At 34.3% G+C, this 25,528-nt stretch overlaps 3 protein-coding genes and 1 long non-coding RNA gene across 10 annotated transcripts; 1 reads left to right on the top strand and 3 right to left on the bottom strand.

The window, feature by feature from the left end:
• Nucleotides 1–950: 950 nt before the first annotated feature.
• On the bottom strand, nucleotides 951–12,985 carry LOC147409468 (Tetratricopeptide repeat (TPR)-like superfamily protein). 7 transcript variants are annotated; one of them, XM_086429291.1, is made up of 6 exons: nucleotides 12,826–12,985; nucleotides 12,476–12,740; nucleotides 6,605–7,379; nucleotides 5,336–5,451; nucleotides 5,104–5,214; nucleotides 951–1,139 (listed from the first exon to the last, which is right to left on the bottom strand). In XM_086429291.1, the coding sequence occupies exons 1-5, from the start codon at nucleotides 12,858–12,860 to the stop codon at nucleotides 5,137–5,139; spliced, it is 1,269 nt and encodes a 422-aa protein (XP_086285417.1). In that variant the 5' UTR covers nucleotides 12,861–12,985; the 3' UTR covers nucleotides 951–1,139; nucleotides 5,104–5,136. The 7 variants fall into 7 exon arrangements, with proteins under 7 accessions (XP_086285417.1, XP_086285408.1, XP_086285428.1 ...); XM_086429282.1 differs by lacking the exon at nucleotides 951–1,139 and having other exon boundaries at nucleotides 4,765–5,214; XM_086429302.1 differs by lacking the exon at nucleotides 951–1,139 and having other exon boundaries at nucleotides 4,765–5,214; nucleotides 5,298–5,451.
• Nucleotides 2,636–4,983, top strand: LOC147409469 (glutathione transferase GST 23-like). The gene is made up of 2 exons (XM_086429346.1): nucleotides 2,636–3,012; nucleotides 4,492–4,983. Exons 1-2 carry the CDS (start codon nucleotides 2,698–2,700, stop codon nucleotides 4,861–4,863), a joined length of 687 nt encoding a protein of 228 aa, XP_086285472.1. The 5' UTR covers nucleotides 2,636–2,697; the 3' UTR covers nucleotides 4,864–4,983.
• A 3,769-nt stretch (nucleotides 12,986–16,754) lies between the features above and the next one.
• LOC147409470 (purine permease 3-like) lies at nucleotides 16,755–25,456 on the bottom strand. The gene is made up of 2 exons (XM_086429351.1): nucleotides 24,511–25,456; nucleotides 16,755–17,347 (listed from the first exon to the last, which is right to left on the bottom strand). The coding sequence occupies exons 1-2, from the start codon at nucleotides 25,279–25,281 to the stop codon at nucleotides 17,018–17,020; spliced, it is 1,101 nt and encodes a 366-aa protein (XP_086285477.1). The 5' UTR covers nucleotides 25,282–25,456; the 3' UTR covers nucleotides 16,755–17,017.
• Nucleotides 18,693–23,556, bottom strand: LOC147409471 (uncharacterized). Its single transcript, XR_015174000.1, has 4 exons — nucleotides 23,125–23,556; nucleotides 22,971–23,018; nucleotides 21,841–21,916; nucleotides 18,693–19,121 (listed from the first exon to the last, which is right to left on the bottom strand). It is a non-coding gene; the product is annotated as an uncharacterized LOC147409471 (long non-coding RNA).
• Nucleotides 25,457–25,528: the final 72 nt, after the last annotated feature.

Genomic DNA, 25,528 nt, shown 5'->3' on the forward strand with positions numbered 1-25,528 from the left:
GATAACAAATAGTAACGAAATGGGATCAAATTGATATTTTATTACATATTAGAAAACTCATGAAACAGTAAGTGTATTTTATATATAACACATTCCCAAGTCATTCCCTCTCATTATCACTCTCACTCTTTCACAGTCTAAGTCGGCAGAGACATTCCATTGGAGAGTGGGGCAAACCTATGTTACCCAATTTGTTGGTACTAGTCCAATCAAACAAATGACATATATATTTGAATTATTATATTAGCTTAGTTTCATTTATCTGAGAATTTTTTAACATTATAATTGTACTCATAATTGTAAACTTGAATTATATATATATATATATATGCACAAGCGAACTAATCCAGGGAACCAAAGTGAACCAAGAAACAGATTATCTATCTCCCTATCCCTACTGTATAAGGTGTGAGATGCATTGAATCTGGACCATTCACACGGCAAAATCTGAGGGGTTGGAAGGCAGTGCAGGATAATGTTTCGGCGCAAGACAACCCCGTGCTACCAAAGATGGTAACTAGCTCAGCTCATCATAAGCTGAACCGAGCTAGTTAAGACGGACACTTCATTGGTTTTTTATTTTTTCGCATCCCCTCATTTACATTACTAATCAAAGTAATTTATCGATGTTTTGGCATGGTGAGAGTGAATATCTCAACAAACTATCAGACAACATAGTCCATTTGATTATGTGTTCGATCTTGAAATCAACTTCTTCAGTGGCATTATTGATAGGAACCAAAAACCAATTTAGAGAAAATATTATTTCTCATGCTATATATATGACCTTGGGCTTGAGCCCTGAACCCGAAAGAACCACCATTTAATCATTTAATATTAACATTTGCTTGTGATGGCAAGAGTCTATACACATAATATCTTGAATTGTTCCGTTGGCTCTATCATCCATGGTTTAAAATGTTGTATTAGAGGAATTTTTTGAGGAAGTAAAAAGTTGATACCATACCAGCTGATACATTCCCATATATTCCTGAAACATTCGATATTTTTGTTCAGGTCAATATTTTGAACCATGCATTTGCAAAGGTGAAATTCAAGTTTACCTCAAACAATCATACGAAAGCTTCAATGGTGAGTCATTCTTCCTCTTTCACCTAGTTGGGGCACTAGTGTGGTACCTGTTAAATATTTTATGTTGTCCAAATTAAAAAGAATAATGGTTAATCAAACAGTTTTTTCTTCCCAAAGTCTCTCCTATCATAGCTTTTCCCCCTATTAATAGACTAACCTCTTTCCATGTTACCTATTTTCTTATTTAAAAGAATTTAGGGTGATCTTCTTATAAATTTTAAGATTACCTAATGAAAGTTACCTACAAAAATAAAAGTTATCCACTTGGGAGAAGATGTGATTGACGCAATCAATCACTCCTAGACATGGTTTCAATATTCTATTTGGCATCTTGTTTCGTTCATGGATGAGATAGAATTACCTTGCATGAGATGAACCATTTAACTTGGTTTAAAATTCTTTATTCATATATATATATATATATATATATATATATATATATATATATATATATATATGAAAATAATTATTGTTTTTATTTTATTTTAAATAAGGTAGATCAGGAGATGTTTAATAATAAATCATATTTTATTTAGATAATAAATATTTAGATTTAAAAAAAAGATTAATTATTTTAATTAAAATATACAAAATGCTACTTGACTTGAACGAGTTTTATTGACTCAATTGAGATTTTCAAAATATCGTCCTAATCATCTTATTTGCTTTTTGATATTTTGCACATGTGAGATGCCTTGTCCACCTGTCTAGAACAATATTTAAAACCATGCTCCTAGATTCTTGGGATATTATAACAATTTCAACTCAGAGAAGAGTAGAACTCATCTCATAGGTATAACTCTACCCTACTCTTCCAAGACTTACGGAAGAGTAGGTTCTCAGCTTGACTTAGCTATGCTAATATGAGCTGTAAGAGATAGTCGCCTAGGTATCATGACCTTGGACTATATATAAACCTGGGGCAATCCTCACCTTACAAGTCGGTGTTGTGAGGATGGACTAGGCCCATGGGCTTCTACACGAGCAAAGTTGGTTCATGTTAAGATGTCACAAGGTTGAGTTGCGTTAGAAGCTACTCTACCTAGTCATTGAATCCTTTACAGATTTGAACACATGTAGGGTCCAGATTTAATCCAACTTTTGCCTTATACACTATTACGTAACTCATACAAGTCAAACAACGAGAAATTATCATTTTGTCCCGAAAACATTATGCAAATAATCACCACTTCATACCAAGTTCCTCATCATTTCTTTAATCCCGGTGAATATTGGGTTTAAACCATGTTAAGAACCCCTGGGGTTTAAAAAAATACTATCTAAAGTGTTAATGTGTTTAATTCATGAATCCCAAAGTCAATAACCTGGAAAGCCCGGTATATGAAAATAACATGGTCAATATAGATGACCCAAATATGTTTTCTAGAAATTGTGATGTATGTTCTACTAAGCAGTTAATATGTCTAATCCATGAATCCCAAAGTCAATAAAGGCGACCAAACGATGTTTCCTGGAAACCCTGTATGTAATAATCTAGTATTCATATCCAAACCATGAAAATAACATAATCAACATAGATGACCCAAAGATGTTTCCTATAAATTGTGATATTTGTTCTACTAAACAGAAGCAACATAGACTGCAATGGCAACAAATGAAGTTAAGCTACTTGGGTATTGGGCTAGCCCTTTTGCTCTTAGAGTTGAATGGGCACTCAAACTGAAGGGCATCGAATATGAATACATCGACGAAGACCTCTACAACAAGAGCTCAAGGTTACTACAATACAATCCTGTCACTAAGCAGATACCAGTGCTTGTGCACAACGGGAAACCATTGGCTGAATCGCTTGTGATCATCGAATACATCGACGAGATGTGGAAAGAGAATCCACTCTTCCCAGAAGATCCTTATGAGAAGGCCACGACTCGTTTTTGGGCTAAGTTTGCCGAGGAGAAGGTAAGCGTTGCTTAAGTAAGGATATCAGTAAGGCATAAAAGGGGTCAGATTTTATCCAAAATCTGAGTGATCTGAATTTGAATTTAACGAGTTTGGTGCACATGGTTTGGATTGGTTCAGATTTGTGGCAAAATCGGAACTAAATCAAACATGATCAATTCTACAATTTTGGAACTGAACCAATCCAATTACCCTATAGAGCCGAATCAATCCAAACCAACCTTGGTTCAAATTGATTCGAATCGATTCTTGGTTCTCATACTTATTATTTTCAATAGTAAAATTAAAATAGTTAAAATTTAAAACTAAGAAAAATAAATATTAAACAAAGCATCACACATAACACATAACACACATAAACAAAGCATTAACATACTTATTATTTTAACATAAACAAAACATCACACATAACACATTAAAAATAAAAATTATGAAAAAATTAGAAAATAAAGTAAGAAAACTAATTTTAAGACGTATCTTCTAAGGGATGATTGAATATCAAATTAGAAAATAACTTGAAGAAGAGAGAATAGATGAAAGAAATTAAGAGAAGGGTTTGAGACTTTGAGTATTATTTGAATGTTTTTACCTTTTATCTTTTAAGATTATATTTTATTTTTAAATAAAGCTATAATATATATAAAAATTGGTTCGGTTCTATTATACCCCTAATTAATAATCGAACCAAATCAATCGGTTTTTCTTTTTTACAATCCGTACCCAAACCAAACCATGCTCAATCTGAACCAATCAAATCCAAAAGGCTTCGGATTGGTTTGGTTCTCGGATTTACCCGATCCAATGTGCACCCCTACCTTAGAGTAGATCTGAAAAGATGCGTCAACTATGGATTGATGTCCCTTGATCCGAGCCGGATACAAATCCATCCCAATATCTGCTTAGATCTGAATAATATATTGCTTTGGAAATTATTATTTTTTATATTTTTCAAAGAGATTTACTATTGCCACACCAACTTTTACTAACGTCACACCAAATATGTGCACTTCTTTGGTGATTTACATAAGAATCGGTGTGACATTAGTAAAATTTGGTGGCAATAGCAGCTCTCTTTTCAAAATATCATTTTTCTACTATATCATGAATTCTTATAAATAAATAAAGATAATAATTATAATACTAAAATGAATCAGTATAGCAACTAGAAAAGAAATATAACAAAAAAATATGTTGAGTGGTCCAAAATTATCCGACCCGACTGATCCTAAACAAGTATTTCTGTCGGGTCAGATCGGGATCCAGATTTAGTGAAAGTAAAATGATTCAAATATGATTTTAGCTAATAGGATCCGAGTTGGATTTGGATTTGGATCTGGATGAAAAATTTGGATCTAAATATGAATATAGTCAGATCCAGCCCAAACCCAACCCATTTAATTTGAAGTCCTAGATAACAGGTAGTTTCCTCCTCTCAATTCAAAGTTTATTATAACATTGACATTCCTTCCCCTTTTGCAGTGTGGGAAGGCGGTTTATAGCGCGTTCACCAAGGTAGGCGAAGAGCAAGAGAAGGCTGTGAAAGAAGCTCGAGAGCATTTGAAGACTCTTGAAATGGGTCTCAAGGGAAAGTTTTTTGGAGGTGAAACAATAGGGTATGTCGACATCACTGCTGGTTGGCTTGTTTACTGGATTAGAATTAATGAAGAAATATCGGGCATTAAGCTGGTGGACGACGAGAGCATGCCTTTGCTTAGTGCATGGTTCCGAGATTTTCTTGATGTTGAGATAGTGAAAGAGAGGTTGCCACATCGAGATAAATTGCTAGTGCACAACAAGGCTTTTCTGAAACGAGTGGTACCTGCATCAGGCCATCCCTCAGACGAGACATAGTGCCTCAAAAATCATATTTCTATGTTTTATGGTTGTAGTCTGCTAAATAAAGTCTGGATCAATGATTCATGAGGATCCTAAACATGAAGAACCCATGCGAAAGTGTTTGAACAGTTTGTTTATGAGTTGTCAGTAATGAGGCTTTGTTATAAACTTGAACACCGCAACCCCACCTCTTCCAGCTTCAAACAATCTATCACAAAAACCAAGAACAAGAGAAAGCTAAGAAGATTTTCTTACCATGCCACCAACACTTGAATCATTCATTTAGCCTCAACATTTATGTGCAGAAGCCTCCTCATCCATGCCAATTTCATCCTTCATCATCTTGACAAGGTCAGGAAATGATTTCTGAACACAAAAATGCACTCTTAAGCAATGAGTTGTATGATGGCAAACTTGCAAGAACTAAATTGCAGAGAAGAATAGAATACTTTTAATAACCATCCTCCTCAAAGTACTCTGCAATTACCCCAATAATCGTTGGTGATGGATGCCAATTCTTCATGGCAGTAACAGCTTCATCCCATCTTTCTTTCACCCATAACTCAATAATAATCTCCCATGTCTTGGAATTTGGACACCCACCTACAAAAACGTCAAAAGCTCACCTAAAGACACTCTTTGCTTCCCCCAACATCACCAATCTTGAGCAAACACAACAATATGCACGTGTAATTGGTAAAATCATTATCCCTGCCACTGGTTTGCAAGCTTCCCAAAGCCAAAAAAACTTGATTTTGTAATTTGTAGTTCAAATTGACATTAAACGCAATAAAAAAAAAATTAGACAAGGCACTCAATGAGTTGATAACTACTGTTCATCAGTTTTAAGGAATTCAAGAGCCTTGTCAACATAGCTTGATCTCATATAGATTTTGATTCAGGTCCTGTAAGTGGTTCTTGTCATTCTGTCATACACAATCTCTGAAGAAGCAACCCTTGCACCTCACCACATGTGATAACTACAAAGAATTTTGGGGTATCTGTCTTGCTTCATTAGGGATACCATGTTTAGGTCCCAATAGTGTGATTCATGCCGTTTAACATACAACCATAGACAGCCAACTTCAGTCACTTTATAACAGTCTGAACCATGTAATATTCACTCCATATAGAGTTCATTAGCCATTAGTAGATGGAATAAGGAGAGGTGAAAGATATGCCGATCAGAAATTTACAAAGCCTTCGATTCTGAAGTCACTAATGGTAAAATTTCTATAAATAGTACAACCAGAGAATGATTAAGAGAACCCTGATATAAAAAAATCTCAGCATATATAAACAAAATCATAAATAGATCATAGAAAAATTATTAAACAAAACCATATAAACTGCAGAAGACAGGATGCTCACTCCAAAAATGACTGACTACAGGCAAAATGACACCATGATCCAAAATTTAAATAAAGAGAGATTCTATTGCCACACCAACTTTTGTTAATGCCACCTCAATTCATATGTAAATCACCAAAGAATTAGCACACATCTTGGGGTGGTATTAGCAAAAGTTGGTGTGGCAATAGAAGCTCTCTAAACAAATAAAAAATCCATAGCATTATAAAAACAGATCACTCTTCCCTTCCATTACCCAGACAACATAAAACTTCCTCTACAAATATCCAATTTTACATCTACGGAGACCCATTTGTAGGATTGCAATTTTTTTCTCTCATAAGGGTACGAAGCATTTCAGCCTTTTCCAACAACCCAACCCCTTCAAATGCATTGAAAAGCTTACCAAATGTATGAGCATTAAAATCTGCGGTGTTGGATTGCTTCAATTCATCAAGAACTTCACCTGCTTCGCTAAACTGCCCAAGCATTAGATATGAAGAAAGGATGCATAGATAGCTGCTGCTTGTCATTTTCTGCGAGGACTTTTTCAAGGAGTTCCATATTTGATCAAGTCTTCCTTTATTTCTCAGACCAGTATAAAGAATTATAAGAAAGTCATAAATTACCCATTCTCTTTGAGTGATATTTTTCTTGGCTTCAGCTAAAGAGTTGTCCTCTAAATTAATATATATGTTGGTCAGTTGCTTGTATGTTACCCAACCTTCATTAGAGTTGGAATCATGAGTCATCTCATCAAGAATTCTTTGTACACTGTCGATATCCAGAGTGGCAGCACATGCACTTATCCAAAGATTATAAGTGAAGAGATCTGGTGAAACCTTCCGTCTTTTCAGCTCTTCGATAACTAACAAAACCTTATCCAACTGCCCCACTGACGTGTACAATGTCATCATCTCATTATATGCAAGGGCGTTCAAGGTGATGTTTGATTCTTTAATTCTCTCAAAGAGACTCTCCGCACTTTCTGTTAGTTTTGCCCCAGCATAAGAGTGAAGGAGAGAAGTGTAGGTCTCACCGGTTTTTGCAGTTAGAGGGAGCCCTTCAAAGTAGCATTCAGCGGGATAGACACCGAAGACTTTCGTGATCAGTTCTATGCGAACTGCATGGTCAGAGTTTGATAATTCAAATTCTTGATGTGAAACCATCCACTCTGAAATCTGCAAGTTTGTATCAGTTTCACAAAATGTTCAACATCTTCTTTTACAATAATGTACAACAAAAGGTTACTCCCTTCATAACATCAACCACTCGAGCACATAAGAGAGAAACTTAAACAAAGGTGAAATTGGTATGATGAAATACATGTAATTCTGCAGCGTAACACTTAAAAATAGCATCAAGTATATAATATGCAAGAGTGGAAAAATGCAAATCCAACGAAAAGAAACATCTTTTAGGAAGCCACGTCCGCAATCTATTTTTCTTTTCCTAGGCAAGCAAGGGTTAGTGGAGAGCATGAAGGTGGGGCTCAATGGGTTCTGAACCCAGATTGTGGGATCAACAATTATTAGGACATCACCAAATCAATGAATCAATTTTGGTGAAATCTCTATCACTAAGTTTCATTTTTTTGACTTTTTATTTGGTTTATGTCCAACCAAGTTTCTTTTTTTTGATATTTTTGCCACAAAGCTTGAAATTAAGATACCACCGTATCAACGAATCAATTTCATTTAAATCTCTACCACCAAGTTGACTTTTGTTGTTTTTGTCTTTTATATATGTAACACTCATTCATGGAATTTGTAAGTTGAATAAAAACCAATTGATTTCAATACTTGTTTTTATTATGGGAACACCGTGTCTGAAAGTGGTTTTTGGGATACCTAGAAGCTAGACTTGATTGAACCAACACATGAAAGTGTTAACTCATGAAAATGTTTTTTGGGATCTTGAGCCATATACCTTTCTTTCTAAATCCCTTCCTACGCCCACTTACAAAAGTCCTAGGTATCGTGCGAGATGATCAAGGGAAATTCGAGCTATCACTGAGTAGAATCCTTAACGGAAAAAAGATCAAAAGTCTGCTAGGTTGAAAACTAGAAAGGGCAGCCTAGGCAAAAGTAAGGACAAATAAAAAAATCGAAAGCTTGCTAGATTGAAAACTTGAAATGGCGGCTTAGGCAAAAGTTAAGGTAATCCAAAGTAAAATAGTGAAATAAAAGCTATCTCTAAAATGACGACATTTGACCCCTAACAAAAAAATCTCCTAAGATTGGACGGTGTCAGAGCCAAAGCTATCAACAACTCAGAAGTCATGTGATATCATTTGAAGACAATCAAAGCATGTTTATCCATAAATAAATGAACCGAAAGGGAAAAAGGATGGATCAATGAAATTTTTTCAAAAGCAAGAGTCTTTCACTTCTAATACTTATCATATTCAATCAAGTGCAAGCTTTATTTGAGCCTTTCAAAATAAAAATGTTAACCCAATGCACAAAGGATAATCATAAAATGTCGATTACTTGTCTTCATTGGTCAACTCTCTAAGTCTCCATATTGGTGTGCCCTGCCCTTGATCACACTGTGTCCTATAGTCACCAAGTCAAAATACAGGTTTGAAACAGCAAGGGAAAACTTCGGAAAAAACGATAAGATAGGAAAGAATCAAGAAAAAAATGATTAAAAAATATATATATATCTATTAGACATTTATTCTAAGCTTCCAATATTGTTTTGAGTAAAAATAATAATATTGAATATATATGCTTGATAACATTTTTCCACACATAATTATATATTTTATGATGTTAAAAATGTCTAACCATCAACGTATCTTTTGAGCATAATAAGCAACTTAAAAAAAAATTTAAAAACCATAACATCAAAACATTATCATCAAATCTCACATTAAACAATACTGAAAGACCAAATTACAAACAACCATAAGACTATAAAAATTAATTGTATGCCTATAAACAAATACGTTATTATTATTATTATATACGAAAAAACGTGTTTAAAATGTAAAAAAACGCATTTTTTTTAAAGCGACGATTTTTATTATTATTTTAATCATTAGATCTACATAACGCATTTTAAATGAGACTTTCGCACCAAAAAAAAAAACAGAGTTTTTTGTTACTACGTTGTGTCCCACCTAGCTTCAAGGTCAATCATTTTATAAGCAACACTGCACTACACTATGGGTATTTTGGAAATGGTTTTTCTCCATCTGGCTTATCAACTAACTCCTCGATCTTTACCAAAGAACAAATCAAAAATTTTCAAAAAGCACTGCTCATGGAGAAAATGGAGATATTCCAGAAAGTTAGGCTTGGATCTCTCCTCAGTGTAAGCAGTCTGGCCATAACTTAAGCAAGAACAGTAAGATTTGCGTTTGTCCCCTTCTACGCCGAGCAATGATGTCAATAAATCGAAAGGCCCTAGCCTAAAATTTGATGACAATTAAATTGAAAAGTTTGATCAAGTCTTATACCTCTTGGGTGAATCAATCCGAGTTAGGATACTCATGTCATTTCAAATTCAATCATTATCCTTTTTTATCATTCTCATGTCACTTAAAACTCAACAATTCTCAATTTTCAAACTGCATTCTCATTTTTGCAAACTGGAAACCGTTGGTCTGAGTCCCTTGGCATCCAACTATCTTTCAAAACCTAAAAAGATTGGTGTGAGGCTCTTGATGTCCATTAATTTTCAAAAGTCATTGGTTTGACTTCCCTGACATCCAATTATCCTTCAAAACTTGAGAAGATTGGAGTAAGGCACTTGGCTTCCAACCATTTTCAAAACTCATTCGTATGAGTCCCCTGACATCCAACTACCCTTCAAAAAATCAAAAATATAGGTGTGAAGCTCTTAGCATCCAATCATTTTCAAAACCCGTTGGATTTGAGACCCCTAGCATCCAACTAGCCTTCAAAGCCCGAAAAGATTGGTGTGCGGCTCTTGGCATCCAATCATTTTCAAAACCCGTTGGTTTGAGTCCTCTGGTGTCCAACTATCATTCAAACCGGAAAATATTGATGTGAGGTTCTTGGCATCCAATCATTTTCAAAATCCATTGGTCTAAGTCCCCTGACATCCAACTACCCTTCAAAAATAAAAAAGATTGGTGTGAGACTCTTGGCGTCCAATCATTTTTAAAACCTGTTAGTCTGAGTCCCCTGGCATCCACCATCTTTCTAAAAATCCGAAAAGATTGGTGCGAGGCTCTTAGCATCCAATCATTTTCAAAACCCGTTGGATTAAGTCCCTTGATTTCCAACTAATTTTTAAAGCTCAAGCATCATTCATATTATTGCACGCATCCACAAGTGATGATCAAGGGACACTTGTTGGCGATACCTTTATTTATTGTCAGTTAGTAAGACGACTCATCTACTTTACCATCACAAGGCCAGACATGATTTATTCAGTTAATGTTCTCCATAAATTGATGCACACACCGCGTCAACCTCACTACAATGCTGCCATCCGCATCTTACGTTACCTCAAGTCTGCACCCAGCCAAGGCATCCTATTAGCTACCAATAGTTCATTGTAGCTCTTTGCTTATGCTAACTGACATTGGGTCAGTTGTCCCATGTCACGGTGCTCCACTACGGGTTATTTTACAATGCTTGGTCATAGTCCTATCTCTCGGGAAACAAAAAAGCAATAGACTGTATCCCAGTCCTTTGCTGAAGTAGAATATTGTGCCATGGCCACATATGAGCTCGTTTAGTTAAAATCTCTTCTTCATAATCTTGATGTTTATCATTCCAAGCCTATGAAGCTATTTGGTGACAACCAAGCTGTAAGGAATTCAACCCGAAATTCCCAACCTGTGAGAAACAAGAAATAGAGAAAAACACACGTCGAAAAAAGAAAGCAATCACACGCACAAGACAGTATTTACGTGGTTCGGCAATTTGCCTACGTCCACGGAGTTGTAGAGATTTCACTATTTCGAGAAGAATTACAAAGTGCGGCTCAAGTCTCAAAGACGACAACCAAAACCTTAAAAAACCCTAATCACCAAAAACGGCTTCTATATACTGCGCACAAGATACACAATGGGTTACAAAACGGGCCCAAAATTTTTTTTCCCGGGGGCATTGCCCCCTGGGCCCCAGGAGGCTTATCCATGAGCGCTCCGGCTTGGGCCGATACTCCATGGACTAAGCCTCAAAAAATATCCCATCAAAATACCACGCAAACATTATTCGGGTCGGGTCGGGTCAACTGGATCAAAATATAACTAGGCTCCACAAAGCCCAACACAAGCTGCCCTTCATATTGCTACTAACCCTATTTTCCATGAACATATTAAACACATTGAAATTGACTGTCACCTCATTCAGGAAAAATTAGCTTCTAGCATTATCACCACATCATATGTGTCTACACGAACATCTTTACTAAAGCGCTTGGCCATGATCAGTTACTTTATCCTCTTATCAAGTTCCACACCCCAACTTGAGGGGGAGGATTAAGATACCACCAAATCAACGAACCAATTTTGTTGAAATCTCTACCACCAACTTTCTTTTTCTGACATTTCTACCACCAAGCTTGAAACTAGGATACCACCAAATCAACAAATCAATTTCGTCGAAATCTCTTTACATATATATATAACACTGATTCATGGAATTTGTAAGCTAAATAAAAATCAATTGATTTCAATACTTGTTTTCATTCACAATTGACACACCTTACCAACTTAACTAAGTTGGCACCTTCAAGTTTGCAATCTCATAAACACAACCATGACAATGAAGCTTACAAATTGCCCTTGTGGTGCCAAAAAATATATTAGGTCCTTCAGGTAAACCAAAGACTCAATTTTTATTTTTTCCTTATTTGGTCTCAAGCTAAACAACCCATTTTTCCAGAATCAATATGATGCTAAACAGATTAACTATTAGATTTCTATTTTGCTTTCGTAGAGTTTTATTTGGAGTAGAATTAGGGATTATTTAGAAATTGCTTAATAGTATAGAATTCTTTATTTATATAAAGAATTAAACTTATAAATAAAAAAGAGGAGAATATTATTTGATTTAATCGTGTTTTAAACTAGGGAAAGCCCCTTCCCTGTATAATCGTGGCTAGATAGGTTGAGAAACCTATCATTAACTTCACAAAAAATGCCCCCTTTCGTTGCTAATTCACTTCTAAGATTGAATAATTAGTTCGAAAATCATTAAATAATCTTGTTTTAATTATTAAAGCAAAAAAAATAAAAATAAAAATAAAAGAAGAGAAGAAATTTTTCTGAGAAAGAAAGAGAGATTGTAACCTCGAGGGCATGCTTGTAGCGCCGTAATTTCCTGAGTTCTTCAGCCAGGTGTCGAAGCTCCGAAATATTAAGTTTATTCCCTTCCGTGACCCATTTCTGAAGAACAGCTGTGGCGCTTAGTTTGGGTAATTTCAGCATGAAAATCATACTCTTAAGATCCGTGTCCTTAGATTCTTCAAGATCATCGGTTGTCAAAGAGCTTGATGAAAGTGGCCTCGAGATACCACTCATTTCCTCCATTAGAAGGAGAGATGGAGCGTTGAGTCTGCATTTTGTTTGAATTTTTAGTGCTTTGGGTGTGTCTATGTGCGTGTGTGTGTGAGGGAGGGAAGGAGAGAGAGGGATGTTACCGTCTGAAAGTCGCAAATAGCGAACGAATGGCCATGGCCACAGCGCAGTTTGATTGCCTCCTCGCGCGGTTGCCACTCTGCAGCGCTTTCGAATTGTTCTGGATTCTAGGGCAGTAGTCAATGGATCGGATTGGGTCGATCTGACTCCAATTTGATATTATCGAATTGGATCCAAAAAAAGATCCGATAGTCATCAGACGTATGTCGGATCAGTTTTTTTTATCGGATCTTAATACTAGGAACAAAACCTGATCCGATAACAATCAGATACTCAGATAGGATTAAATTTGACATATAAAATCTAAATTAATTTCAGATATTTAAGGGAAAATTACTTAATGGTTGTTGATGCTAACTTTTCTTTCTTATCAGTCCTTGACTTTAGGGGTGAGCTAAATATTCCATTTAGTAAATCCCTCTTTTCTAATTAGTTTTGGAATCCCATTCTAGACGTCTCTCACATTTAAAATATCAAAATTGCCTTAATCATTCAAATTTACTATTTTCGTTCAAAAAATTTAGGATTTCTGACATCCCAATCGACTTTTGGAGATTCCATTTCGATGAAAGGTATTTGAGAAGGAAGAATAAATCATTTTCAAAGGACTTTTCTTATATTTTGAAGATGTATATGAAAAATTAAGGTTTTTCAATTCTTTTGCTTCATATTTTGATGAAAATCAATAAATGATAATTCTTTTGATTTGAAATCATTTGTACAAGTTGTTATGTCAAATTTTAAGCCAATCTTTCCATGTATTTTAGATGGAAAAACTCAACAAAAAAAGATGTTTCATAGCATTGAGGTCAGCAATTTTTATTTTTGAATTCAATATTTTTATTGTCGAGGTTGACATTTAAAAAAAAAAATTTGTCGAGTTCATCAATAATTATTGTCAACCTCATCGACTTTATTAACTGTCAACCTCACTAATTTTTATTATTATTGAGTTCTACAATTTTTTTAAAAAATATAGAATTCGAACATATAAATATTGAATTTAAAAATAAAAATTGCTGACCTCTATGCTTAAAACCACCCGTTTTCGTTTTTTTTTTTTTTTTTTTTTTTTGAGTTTTTCCAACTAAAATAAATGGAAAGATTGACTTAAAACTTGACATAATAACTTGTATAGATGATTTCAAATCAAAATAATCATCATTGATCGATTTTCATCCAAAAACGAAGAAAAAGAATTGAAAAGTTGTAGTTTTTCATATTCTTTTTTCAAAATGCTGGAGAAAGCCTTGAAAATGAATTCTTCTTCCTTTTCTATTCCTTTCATTGGAATGGAGTCTCCAAAAGTTGACCAGGATGTCAGAAACTCAATTTTTTTTTTACGAAAATAGTGAATTTAAATGATTAGGGCAATTTCAACATTTAAATATGGAAAATGTCTAGAATAGTATCCAGGGATTGATTAGAAAAGAGGAATTTACTAAATGAAATATTTAGTTCGCCCTTAAAGTCAAGGATTGATAAGAAATAAAGTTTAGCGTCAGGAGCCATTAAGTAATTTTTCCTTAAATATCTGAAGTTATTGTCGACCTCACCAGTTTTAATTATTGTTGAGTTTGATCATTAAAAAAAAAAATTGTTGAACTCAACAATAAAAATATTGAACTCAAAAAAAAAAAATAATTTACCTCAACGTTGTAAAACCCACTTGTTTTTATTTTTTCCAACTAAATGCACGGAAAGATCGACTTAAAACTTAACATAATGACTTGTGTAGATGATTTCAAACCAAAAGAACCATAATTGATCAATTTTCATAAATAAATAAAAAAAAGCAAAGCAAAATAATTGAAAAAACCTTTGAAAATAACTTTTTATTTTTTCTCAAAATCATTTCATTGAAATGGAGTCTCCAAAACAATGTGAAAAAGCCCATATTTGATAGCCCAAGGCCGTTGTATTTTATAAAATTCAACGAACCAAGGCGTCAAATTTTTATTTACAACAAGTTGAAATCATCAAATTAATGGAGGATGAGAGAAATTCAATGACTCTAAGCCGTCGAATCTAAGGAATATAAAAAATTTCAATGGCCCTGGGCCGTTGAAATTTGATTTCTAAAATTTGTGGACCTTGGCCCATCAAAATTTCCAATTTTCACGTTGTGAAAACTCAATTAGGATGCTCGAAATCCATTTTTTTTTAAACAAAAATGATGAATTTGAATGGTTAGGGCAATTTCAACATTTCAGACGTGAAAAATGCTTAGGATGGGATCCAGGGACTGATTAGAAAAGAGGAATTTACTAAATGGATTATTTAGTTAATCCCAAAAAGTCAGGGACTAAATAGAAAGAAAAGTTCCACCAAGGACCACGTAATTTTCCCCACATTTAAATAAAATATATGAAATAATTTACATATTTCCTAACAATTTATTAGATCATTGCATGATTGATCCAGAACCAATCTTATATGTTTTTCGGGTTGAGAAAAGCAATTTATCATTATTATTATTTTTTAGAAAGAATGACTTTGAAGGACTCTTTATTGAGAATATGTATCGAATAGTCCCCTAGTAAAGAATACGGATTGTTTAAGTTCCACTTTATAAAATATTAGTCTATTAAGGATCTTTTGAAGATTTTTTTTAAAAGAAAAAAACCTGAAATACCCTGTTAACAACTTTACAAAGTGTTTGATCTAAAAATATAAGAAGTCAAATAAAAAACTTGGACCAATTTATTTAGTTATTAATATTTCTGTAAAAAAATAAAAAATAAAATTTTCATTTATTAAAAACTAAATTCAATATAATTTTATTTGACTTATTTGTATCAACTTTCTAATTTTTTAGTTGAATCAATTCGATGAATATTAAAGTCAAGTTTTAAACTTAATTATATTTTAATTATTTATATATTTTAATAAATCTAACATACATAGATCAAATCAGTTTGATTATGATCATGCTCATCTCCATCATTATCGGTGTTGTCATCAACATCTGTGTGATTTAAAGATTACTAATTTTGGCAATAGATACAAGTTTTTTTTTATTATTGATCTATAAGATATGATCATAGTTAAGGGGCATGTCATTATAAAATATAAGAATAACTCAAATATTCTTAAATAAACATGTTTCTTTAAACTTCAAAAATCATTGAGAAAGTAATTATGGTATTTTCACTTCAAAAATTCTTTTTAGACTAATTTTTGATAAATTGGGTATTGAAGAATTCATAATTTTTAAAAAAAGACTTTTTGATACATATTTAAAAAAAAAAAAAAAAGATCTTTGTAATTATTATCCCTATTTTTTATCTATGTTTTTTTATTATTATTTGTATTTAAGATGAAAATAGTTACTTCCAATTTTCAAAAATAAAATCGATGTTTACCAACAGAGGTGTGAACCAAAATTAAAGTTCACAATAAGGCTTGTAAAACCAAAAAAATAGGCTGGACTTCTAGATATAAGCCTTCAGATCATCTTATAATAAATCCTACATCTCTTTCCCTTATGATCTTTCTTTCGCATTTGTGACAATATTTAGTAATTAAACCACTAAGAGAAAATGAGTTGCTAAAATCCCATCATAGATTCCTATAAGCCATGATGTGACAATCTGGTTGCCTTGCTTTGTGTCAAACCAACCGACCTATGGGTCTAAGCCCCATTTTAACTCTATCTTGATTATTTGTTAATGTTAGTCTACAAATTAATCATCCATAATTTAGAATTTTTAACATTATATTTGTACTTGTAAATTCGTTACATATGCATGCTATGTACTTCAAACATTGAAAACTTACAACCCCCCCCCCCCCCCCCCCCCCCCCCCCCCTACTTAACAATTAAAACAAGATAAATGACAAGAAATCATTTATTTTCTTGTCTGTTCTCCCCATTTCTCTCAATCCAAGCATAGCTTTCATGCTATAGTTATATTACATTCAAGAGAATGAAAAGAGATTAGACTAATAAATCATGAAATTCGGTTTGATACACTCCAGTAATTTGTCAAAAATTACAACAACAGTAATCGAAGAGAAAAATAAGAACAATCTCAGATCAAGGATCACAAATGTTACATAATAGTGTCATCGTCGCCGTGGCCTCACTATCTATTCCATTTCTGATTTGACTTTGCAAGAGGAGTCTCCTGATTATAATGGCTCCTTTTAACGATGCATATGGCTCCTGATTGAACATTGCTTAACAGTCACTCACACGTGGTCTTCGTTGGGTTCGATTATAGGTTCATTCTTACGAGCCTTCTTATACTCTCCGATGAAATAAGAGGTGAAACCCCAGAGGCACAAGGCTAAAGCCATGCCTTTCTCACCAGTGAATTTCTCATGGTACGTTATGACAGCTGCAATCTCCATGAATGGGAGTAAAAGGGCACTTAGAATTCCAGCGAAGAGAGACGAGGTACACTGAATGACACCTATTAGTCCTAGGAACAATAACTGCCAAGCTATGGCACTTGCTACCAAGACCACGTAGTACTTCACCTCACCGATTGCATAGGCTCTTGCCTCTCTTGGAATAATCTGCACCATAGAACACCAATTAATTAAGAAATTGTACATCGAACGCTATTTTTTGTTAGGCAAGCAAGGGTTAGTTAGAGGTCATCACTAGAGGGTTCAACAAGTTTTGAACCCAGGTCGTAGGATTGATCAACATTCCACAAACCTTACCAACTTACACTACGTTGAAAAAAGGGGTAAATTCAATGCCAAAAGATCCATTGAATTTACTTGGATTTAACCAAATTCGATGCCAACGGACTTTGGCGTCAAATTTACCTCTGTTTTCACGTACTGTTAGCTAAGTTGGAACCTTCAAAAGTATACATCAAACAATACTGGTGGGGGAAGGGATAAGTTGCAATCCCAACGAATCTTTGTTTTCAAGAGTGAACAGAAACCTAAATCAAAGAATTTCTTTGAAAACAAATGTGAAAAGGTATGGAAATTTAAAAATAAAATAAAATGATTATTCTCACCTAAACACAATATTTAATTTCATCATTTTATGTATTAAAAAAAAAAAAAAAAAAGGTTAGACTGTAGCCGATACGAATCTAAGCTATATCTGAACAAACAACACTTTAGAATAGCCTTTCAAAAGAGAGTGCAAAAACCTTTCAAAAAAAAAAAAAAAAACACTTTAGAATAGTACTAGAAACTTGCTAGAATATATAGAGTCAAACAAATAGTCTATTTAGAGTTAAATGGTTGCATATTCAAACATTTATTATAGAGACAAATACCTAATTATTTGACTAATTTTAATTTTGAATGATGTTTAGGTCCGAAGATTCTCTTTCACACTCACTGGCCTGCAATTTGCAAGTGGTATATAAATGTAAGATAATGATAGAAGGAGACAGTTGAAACTGTGTTATAAAGGTTATACGCGAAGTGAAATGATTTTCTAACTCCCCCACGTGGCATACTCAAAATACTCTCCTCATATGACATGTTCTGATGTGTATCTTGAGGTAAAAGATTTATGATTCTAGCATATGCCACGTCAAGAGAGTATTTTGTGTATGTCACATGGGGGAGCACTACGTCATATTTTACAAAAAACGACGGGCCAAAGCCGTCGTTTTTAAAGAAAAATGACGGTCCCCGCCGTTGCAAGAGCCGTTGTAAATAACGATGTCGTTTTTAGTGAACGACGGTTGGCACGTGTCAACAAAGTGTCGTAAAAAACGACGGTCATGATCTGTCAAAATAAAACGACGGCCCAAACCCGTCATTTTTTTAGTCGAATTTAAATTTAATTAATACATATAAACGACGGCTTAAAGCCGTCGTTTTTTGACACTTTTTTTTTTTTTCCAAATTTAGCCACTATTATTTGTCATTTTTAATATTTTTCACCTGAAAAGAAAATGACAATTTTTATTGAACAGAAAATTGAAATCTAACAAAATAAATAAATACACCAAAAACACAAAAATTTACATTTTTCAAATGGAAACCATTTTCCTTCAAATTTTACATGTGCAATCATAGTCCAACATGCCCCATTTTCAAGGTGTCGATTTTAATCCACATCCCAATGTTTAAAGTAGTTTTCAAAAAATTTCTACCAACTTCACTTTACTTGACTTGTAGAAATCAAAACCAACGTCTGTCTTTCTTGGACGTGGAGACCATGGGTGTCTTGGATGTGGGAGAAAAGTAACCACTGGTCACCCTATGGATGTACCCATTAACCTTCCACAACCTAGGAAGCTGAGTAGCAGTGGCGGAGGATGTTGGTGTGCTAAGCTTGTCGCGTGTGGTGGCCGTCATACTCTAGCAATAGCTACATGGCAGACTGATGAATCAGAACAGCTGCTATAAAGTATCAAAATACTCAGATTGTGGAAGGTTAATGAATCAGAAGAATGAAATATATTTTGAACAGACTATAATGGAACTAATTATATAATTTTCTGACTCTGCTCAAAGTTGTCTTTTAGAATGTCATCTGATTTATTGGTCTGTCTAAAATGCTCCTAGACAAAATTTGAACTCATAACCTTCTTCATAGAAGGATAAAATGAGAAACTTTTTATTTTTGTGTTACTAGTTTAGATGTTATGTGCCTCTAGTATCCATGGGAAAAACTTTGAAGCGAGCAGGACCCTTGAAAATTTTGAAACAACCCTCTCCATTGGTTTACACTGGTATTTCCAAGGAGGTATTCCAAATTTTGGTGGAAATCTAGGGGCATGAAATAAATACAAAATGCCACGTATCTTATAACGGGGAGGGTTCCCTTCAAAATTTTGAAACGGCCTGCTCTGCTTCAAAGTCGGACTCGTTTCACGTGTGTGCATTTGATAGATAACAAATGTAGTCTCCTATCTATATATCTGTTTATACTTATTTTGGGGTACTATTTCCTATATATATGGACCCTATATCTTGAGTGTTTCGATCCAATTACCCTCATCTACATGTTTTCCATGATGATGGTGAATCTTAGGAAGCACACATTATCATCAAATACTACCATTGAAGGATATAATCCAAAATTTAATTAATTAAAAGTGGGGAGGTTTTTAATGTTATTGGTTTGATATGAACATGAAATTTAGGGCACATGCTTTTCTTTAACATCTTAGCAGTTTGAAGGGGAATATCAGTTTATTTGGAAAACTTGATTTTTTTTGTTTTCTAGTTGCAGCATAATTCATGGAAGAACATTAACTTACAACAAGATGATCGAGGAAAAAAAAAAAAAAACAGAATAAATAATTTTCAAATAACTTGGATTTAGTAAGTACCATTTTCGATATTTAAAAAAAAAAAAAGATGTTCATTGTAATTATTCCACCATAGCAAACACACATAGCAACTCATAAAGCTTAAAGACTCCCTGTCTCAAAGAGGAACATTGGAAAAATTAGGTGTTCTAATTTTAAGCACCATTCCTAGTAAACAGGTGCCATTTTTACTTGATGCAACTTTCTCCACAGAAGCTAAATCAATATACAATATGCTTGTATTGGCTGAGAATTCTGCCTGCAAGCTTAGACACAATGAACATGGTTCACATTGTTGAGATACATATAAAATCTCAACTATTAGATTTTGCATTTACACAGTCGAGTCAACAGACCCGACCCATGTAGCGCATTCAAACTCTGAAGCTAATTCCCATGATTTTGTGTGAAAATTATGTATGAACTCAACCTATGTATGAACCTATGTATCAAAATTCCAAAGACAGCATCAAAATTTGTGATGACACTCTTCTAGACCTTTTTGTTCCTGAAATACGAAAAATCCTTAAGAGTCATACTAAAGGGACGCTATCCAGTTTGGATAACAATCTTGACCGTCATGAATGAGAAACCTTTCACTCTCGTTCGAATAAGTGATGAAAAAATGTTCAATTATGACGTCATAGTTAGAAAAGTCAAAATTGATCACCATGACTTTCAGGCTCACCAAGCTGGTCTGGTTAGTGATCTTGTTAAAGCAGTAGTTAGCTCTCATGACAACTGGTGGACCGTCCACCATTCTAAGACATGTATCATTCAGACCCAGGAAATTTATGGTCAAGGTGTGACTGTAAAGAAGTATAGGCATGAAGACAAACCTAGAGAAGTTAATATTCTAGCCACCATTCCACAAATAGCAGCAATCTACCTATCTGATGGAAGACCAGCTACAGAAGCAATCGGGATGCTGACTCTTGACAACCTAACCGCACTTGGCAAATTGATTTGAGGACAAAATCACATACCAGACCTTCGTGGAGATCATGGAAGCGAAGAAGATAAAGAAGATGAAAAGGAAGTTCACATTGTTGAGATACGTATAAAATCTCAACCTATGTATGAACTCACATTATGCACATGACAAGGAAAATGTTGAACTGACTATGCTCCACGACACTGCATAGTTGACTATGCTCCATTTCACCTCTTTTAGACATTTATCGAAATGAAGGTATGAGACTTGTAAATCATAGTTGTTTACACTAATGTGAGGATATTTGGAAAGATGAGTTTGAACATGACTTTGATAAAATGCTCATGAGACATCATGCAACAGGATTGCAACAACATAGATTACAACCAAGCCAGGAGTGTGGCACCTAACAAACAAAAATAGCGATTAGATACCATGTCATAAACACACTAGAAAATAAAATAAAATAAAAAAATAACGATTCTATAGCAACACCAAGATTTGCTAACACCACCCTAATTCATAGAAAAAAAGAAAAAACAAATTGTCATTTCAGGCCACCAATGCCAACAAAAGTATTAGTAGAAACATCAACCGATAGCACAGATTATCTCACCGAAACAAAGTGGCACACTAAACCATATTCAACATGTAGAGAAAGACACACCTTAGTAAAATAATTCACATAATGTTCCTATATTTGTAGAGATATTAGCAATGTTGAATAGAAACTTAAAATTGCATCCCCTTAGAAGAAAAAAGTCATTGATTGTAAAACATTATGTATTGTCTCTCTATGTAACACATCTGCCCAACTCAACTTTACTAGAATGCTATACCTTTCAGATGAGAATCCGGCTGCTATTTGGCTTGATATATCTTTGAAGTTAGCTTTTCTAGCAGCTTCGAGCAAAGCTACAAATATCCCAAAAGAAAGAAGATATAATGTAATAGTAAGTGAATTATAGACACAAAGGTCATGTTTGCCAGTTCAAAATTTATGAGAGCTGCTATTGGCTTGGCGCCCCAACTTTTACTAATTACACCCCAATTTCTTAAATTATTTATCATACCCCAATTAAAAATTAAAACACACCATTCAAACATTACAAAGGTTTGGCTCAAATTATTATCTCAACACCAAGGATATGGGAGACCACAATATCTAATCCCATCTTCTTTTCCTTAAATAATACTTGATATAAATTATTTTGTTATTGACATAGATGAATGCAACTAGAAACAAGAGATCACTAAGGATGTTAATGCATCATATCTCATCCAAAATTCAATCGAATCGAATAGATATTTTTGGATTTGGATTGAGTTTTTAGGATGATCTCTTTAAAGTTGTTAATGAATCAAATCGTACCTAATATAAATGTTTTTTTTCTCTTGACATTATTCTTCTAGGATTACCCCCACCCAAAAAATAAAAAATAACTCTGCTTTTAACATTTTTGCATTTACAATTAAGCATCAAAACCATCCAACTTTCTCACCAATCTCCACCACAAACTCTTCTTTTCTCTAAATTTCTCTCAATCCAAACACAGCATTAAGGGAAATTGTGAGAGGTGTGTAAAATTTATAAGCAATTTGGAGGACATCCAAACACTAATAGGACTCATGTAATGATCAACCAATTAAGGTGAATCTGGTTACGAACAAATAGCGAATATAATTCAAAATCATATATCAACCAAATAAGGTGAATCTGGTTACGAACAAATAGCGAATATAATTCAGAATCATAATGTTGATACCCAAAATCTTAATGGAAGTAAGTTTTGGCCAAGATCAGAATGAAACATTAACCCAAAACACTGGAACATTCCAGTTCTCAAGATGTTTCAAATTGTTTTGAAATGATTCAACCAAGACTCTTTTGGTTTTTCTACTAATTGAAACAATGCCTCAAGATTTTAAACCTTAAACAAATAGTAGAAATGCAAATTAATGAGCGAACCTTCGAATCAATACTGGAATCGCAGAATCCGTAACAGAACTTTGAGATCTGCGAAGAAATAAAAGTAAAGAAGAAATCTCCATTATTCAAGCAAAACCTAGCTTAAATTAAAGAAATAGATACAGATCATTCTCAAATGGAGAGAGAGAACTACCGCGCGAACCTCGCCTGGTTTCGTAAGTCCGAAACTCAAACTCGCGAGAAAAGAAATCGAGAAGAAATCGAAAATGGGATTCGTTAAAACTCTAGGGTTTTTTTAGAGGAAGAAGAACAGAGAAGAAATCGAAAATGATTTCTAAGTTGTCTTTGAGAAGAAGATACAGAGAAGAGATCGAAATTTTGGTTTGGTAAAGGTTGGTGCGGCAATAGTAGTACTCACATTTTATTAACACCACACCAAACGATGTAACATTAGTAAACTTTGGTGTGGCAATAGTAATTTTTTTACTAATTAAATGACGGATTAAATTAGTTGTTAATAAACGATTATTATAATCGTCAGTAAGGGTTAAACAATAGGTGAAAACCGTCGTATATAAACGACGGCTTTAGTCCGTCGTTTTTCCCGCATTATTTAGTCGTTTTTAACAATTTGTGACGTAGTGGAGTCAAATTATCACGACTCAACGTCAGAAGTTGGATTTCATATTTATAAGGCGAGGGTCATACATTTTTCCTTCAATACCCCTTGCAAAAAAGACCTTCCAATGGAACTTGGTTTAGAAAAATCAAGATTGAAAAAACAAATCCATATAATTTTAAAGTCCAGTTAACAGTTCACACTATAAAGATTATGGAAAATGCTATCCTCACCGATCGGTAGACGGAGGGGTTGATGCTCTCCATGAATATGACTGTTGGAATGTTAGGGATTCCCAAGAAAGATGTATCTTTAGGAAAGAGAAAGTTAATAGATTGAAATTGATATCTAGGAAAATTGCATTTTTCCTCCATCATATAAAAGTTCGTTATGGAAATTACTTACCTCACCAATGGGTTGACGCTCCATCAACATGACCTTTGGGTTATCGCTAAAAGATTAGGATTCATCTCACTGAAAATTACTATTCTTCCTCAAATCCTAGTGGTCATGTCGATGGTGATGTAGCTTGAACAAAAAGTATCCAAAGGAAAGAAAAAAAAAAGTGTATCAATCCTAGATTGTAACTAATTTCCAACCATACGTGTCTTTCCTCAAGTCCGAACGGTCATGTTGAGGCTAGAAAAGTCCAAAGATCAATAATGGAGGGGTTCCCATGCATTTATGGGATCTGGTTCTAAGATGTATCAAACAAATTAATTAGAAGTTAAATCTTTTCAACAACTTTTTGATAAATCATCAAGATCTTCATCCTCTTCGTTTCCTCATCTCATCATCCATTGTAAATGGTTAGGTTATGTAAACATTTTTTCTTTCTTTTTGGTTCTAAAAGAACCCAAATATATGTAAGAAAAAAAGAAAATTGCCTCCTAACAACAACAACAACAAAAAAAAAATAAAAAATAAAAAATAAAAAATAAAAGAAGAGAAACCCCATACCTCAAAATCCTTGTTGACAAGCATCCCGACGGTGCAGAACATGGTGGCCAAAAAATTCATGACAAATTGAAATTGCATCACCATTGTATAAGTAATGGGTTTGCTACTCTTACTATAAGCCAACTCAATCAAAGGCAAAGACAAACCCAACAAAGCTGCTCCGCCCAAAGTGAAGAAAAACCCAAACAAATACTTTTCCTTACTAACACCTGGAGGTCTATCACTACTCGTATGCAAAGCAAGCACAAGTGCACCCAAAGTCATAACCACAACAGAATTTAGAGAATAAAAAGTGAACCTCTGCTTCACTAATAGAAACGCAAACAAAGCAGTAAAAGCTAGTTGGGTTGAGAAAAGAAGAGCTGAGGTTGATACAGGAATATAAAACAAACCAGCTGAGTACATGTAGTTGTCGACACCTAATAAGATACCTAAAACAACACTGAAGATGAAGACTTTGGGTTCCATGAAGAACATGGTTGTGGGATTGTTTTGAGAAAGTTTTCTCAAGTAGAGGAAAGAAAGTGGGGCCACTAAGAATGGAAATCCAACTGATTGAAGCCAACTTGAGAGCCATTTACGAGTTCCTCCGTGTTTGTAGTAGAGTCTCTGTAACAAGGGCCCTCCTATGGTGCCAACTGCAGTGCAGGTGCAGTATAGCAAGAGGAGATATGGTCTTATGCGTTTTTCAGTGGGTAGGAGTGTTGGCTGGCTATCTTGCGCATCATGGTTGTTTACTACTCCTTCGTCTTCGACCATATTCGATGACATATTTTCTGTTACTTTTTTAGATTCTAGTGGGAGAATAGGGAGAGAAAGAGAGAAGAAAGGGTTCTGGTTTTTTTTGACCTCAACAGGCTTTGGACCATCGAGTATTCACCTTATTTCTGCTTTTGTCGACAACGAATTTGGGATTTTGGATCCCTCCACTTGACCCAAGTTTTAAAAACCAAACCGATGATAGAACCGAATATTTGTAAAGAATAATGATTTCCTGACTCCCCCTCTTACATGCTCT

This window comes from Akebia trifoliata, chromosome 2, assembly GCF_017979445.1.
Source record: "Akebia trifoliata isolate Shusen 1 chromosome 2, ASM1797944v1, whole genome shotgun sequence".
Lineage (NCBI taxonomy): Eukaryota > Viridiplantae > Streptophyta > Magnoliopsida > Ranunculales > Lardizabalaceae > Akebia > Akebia trifoliata.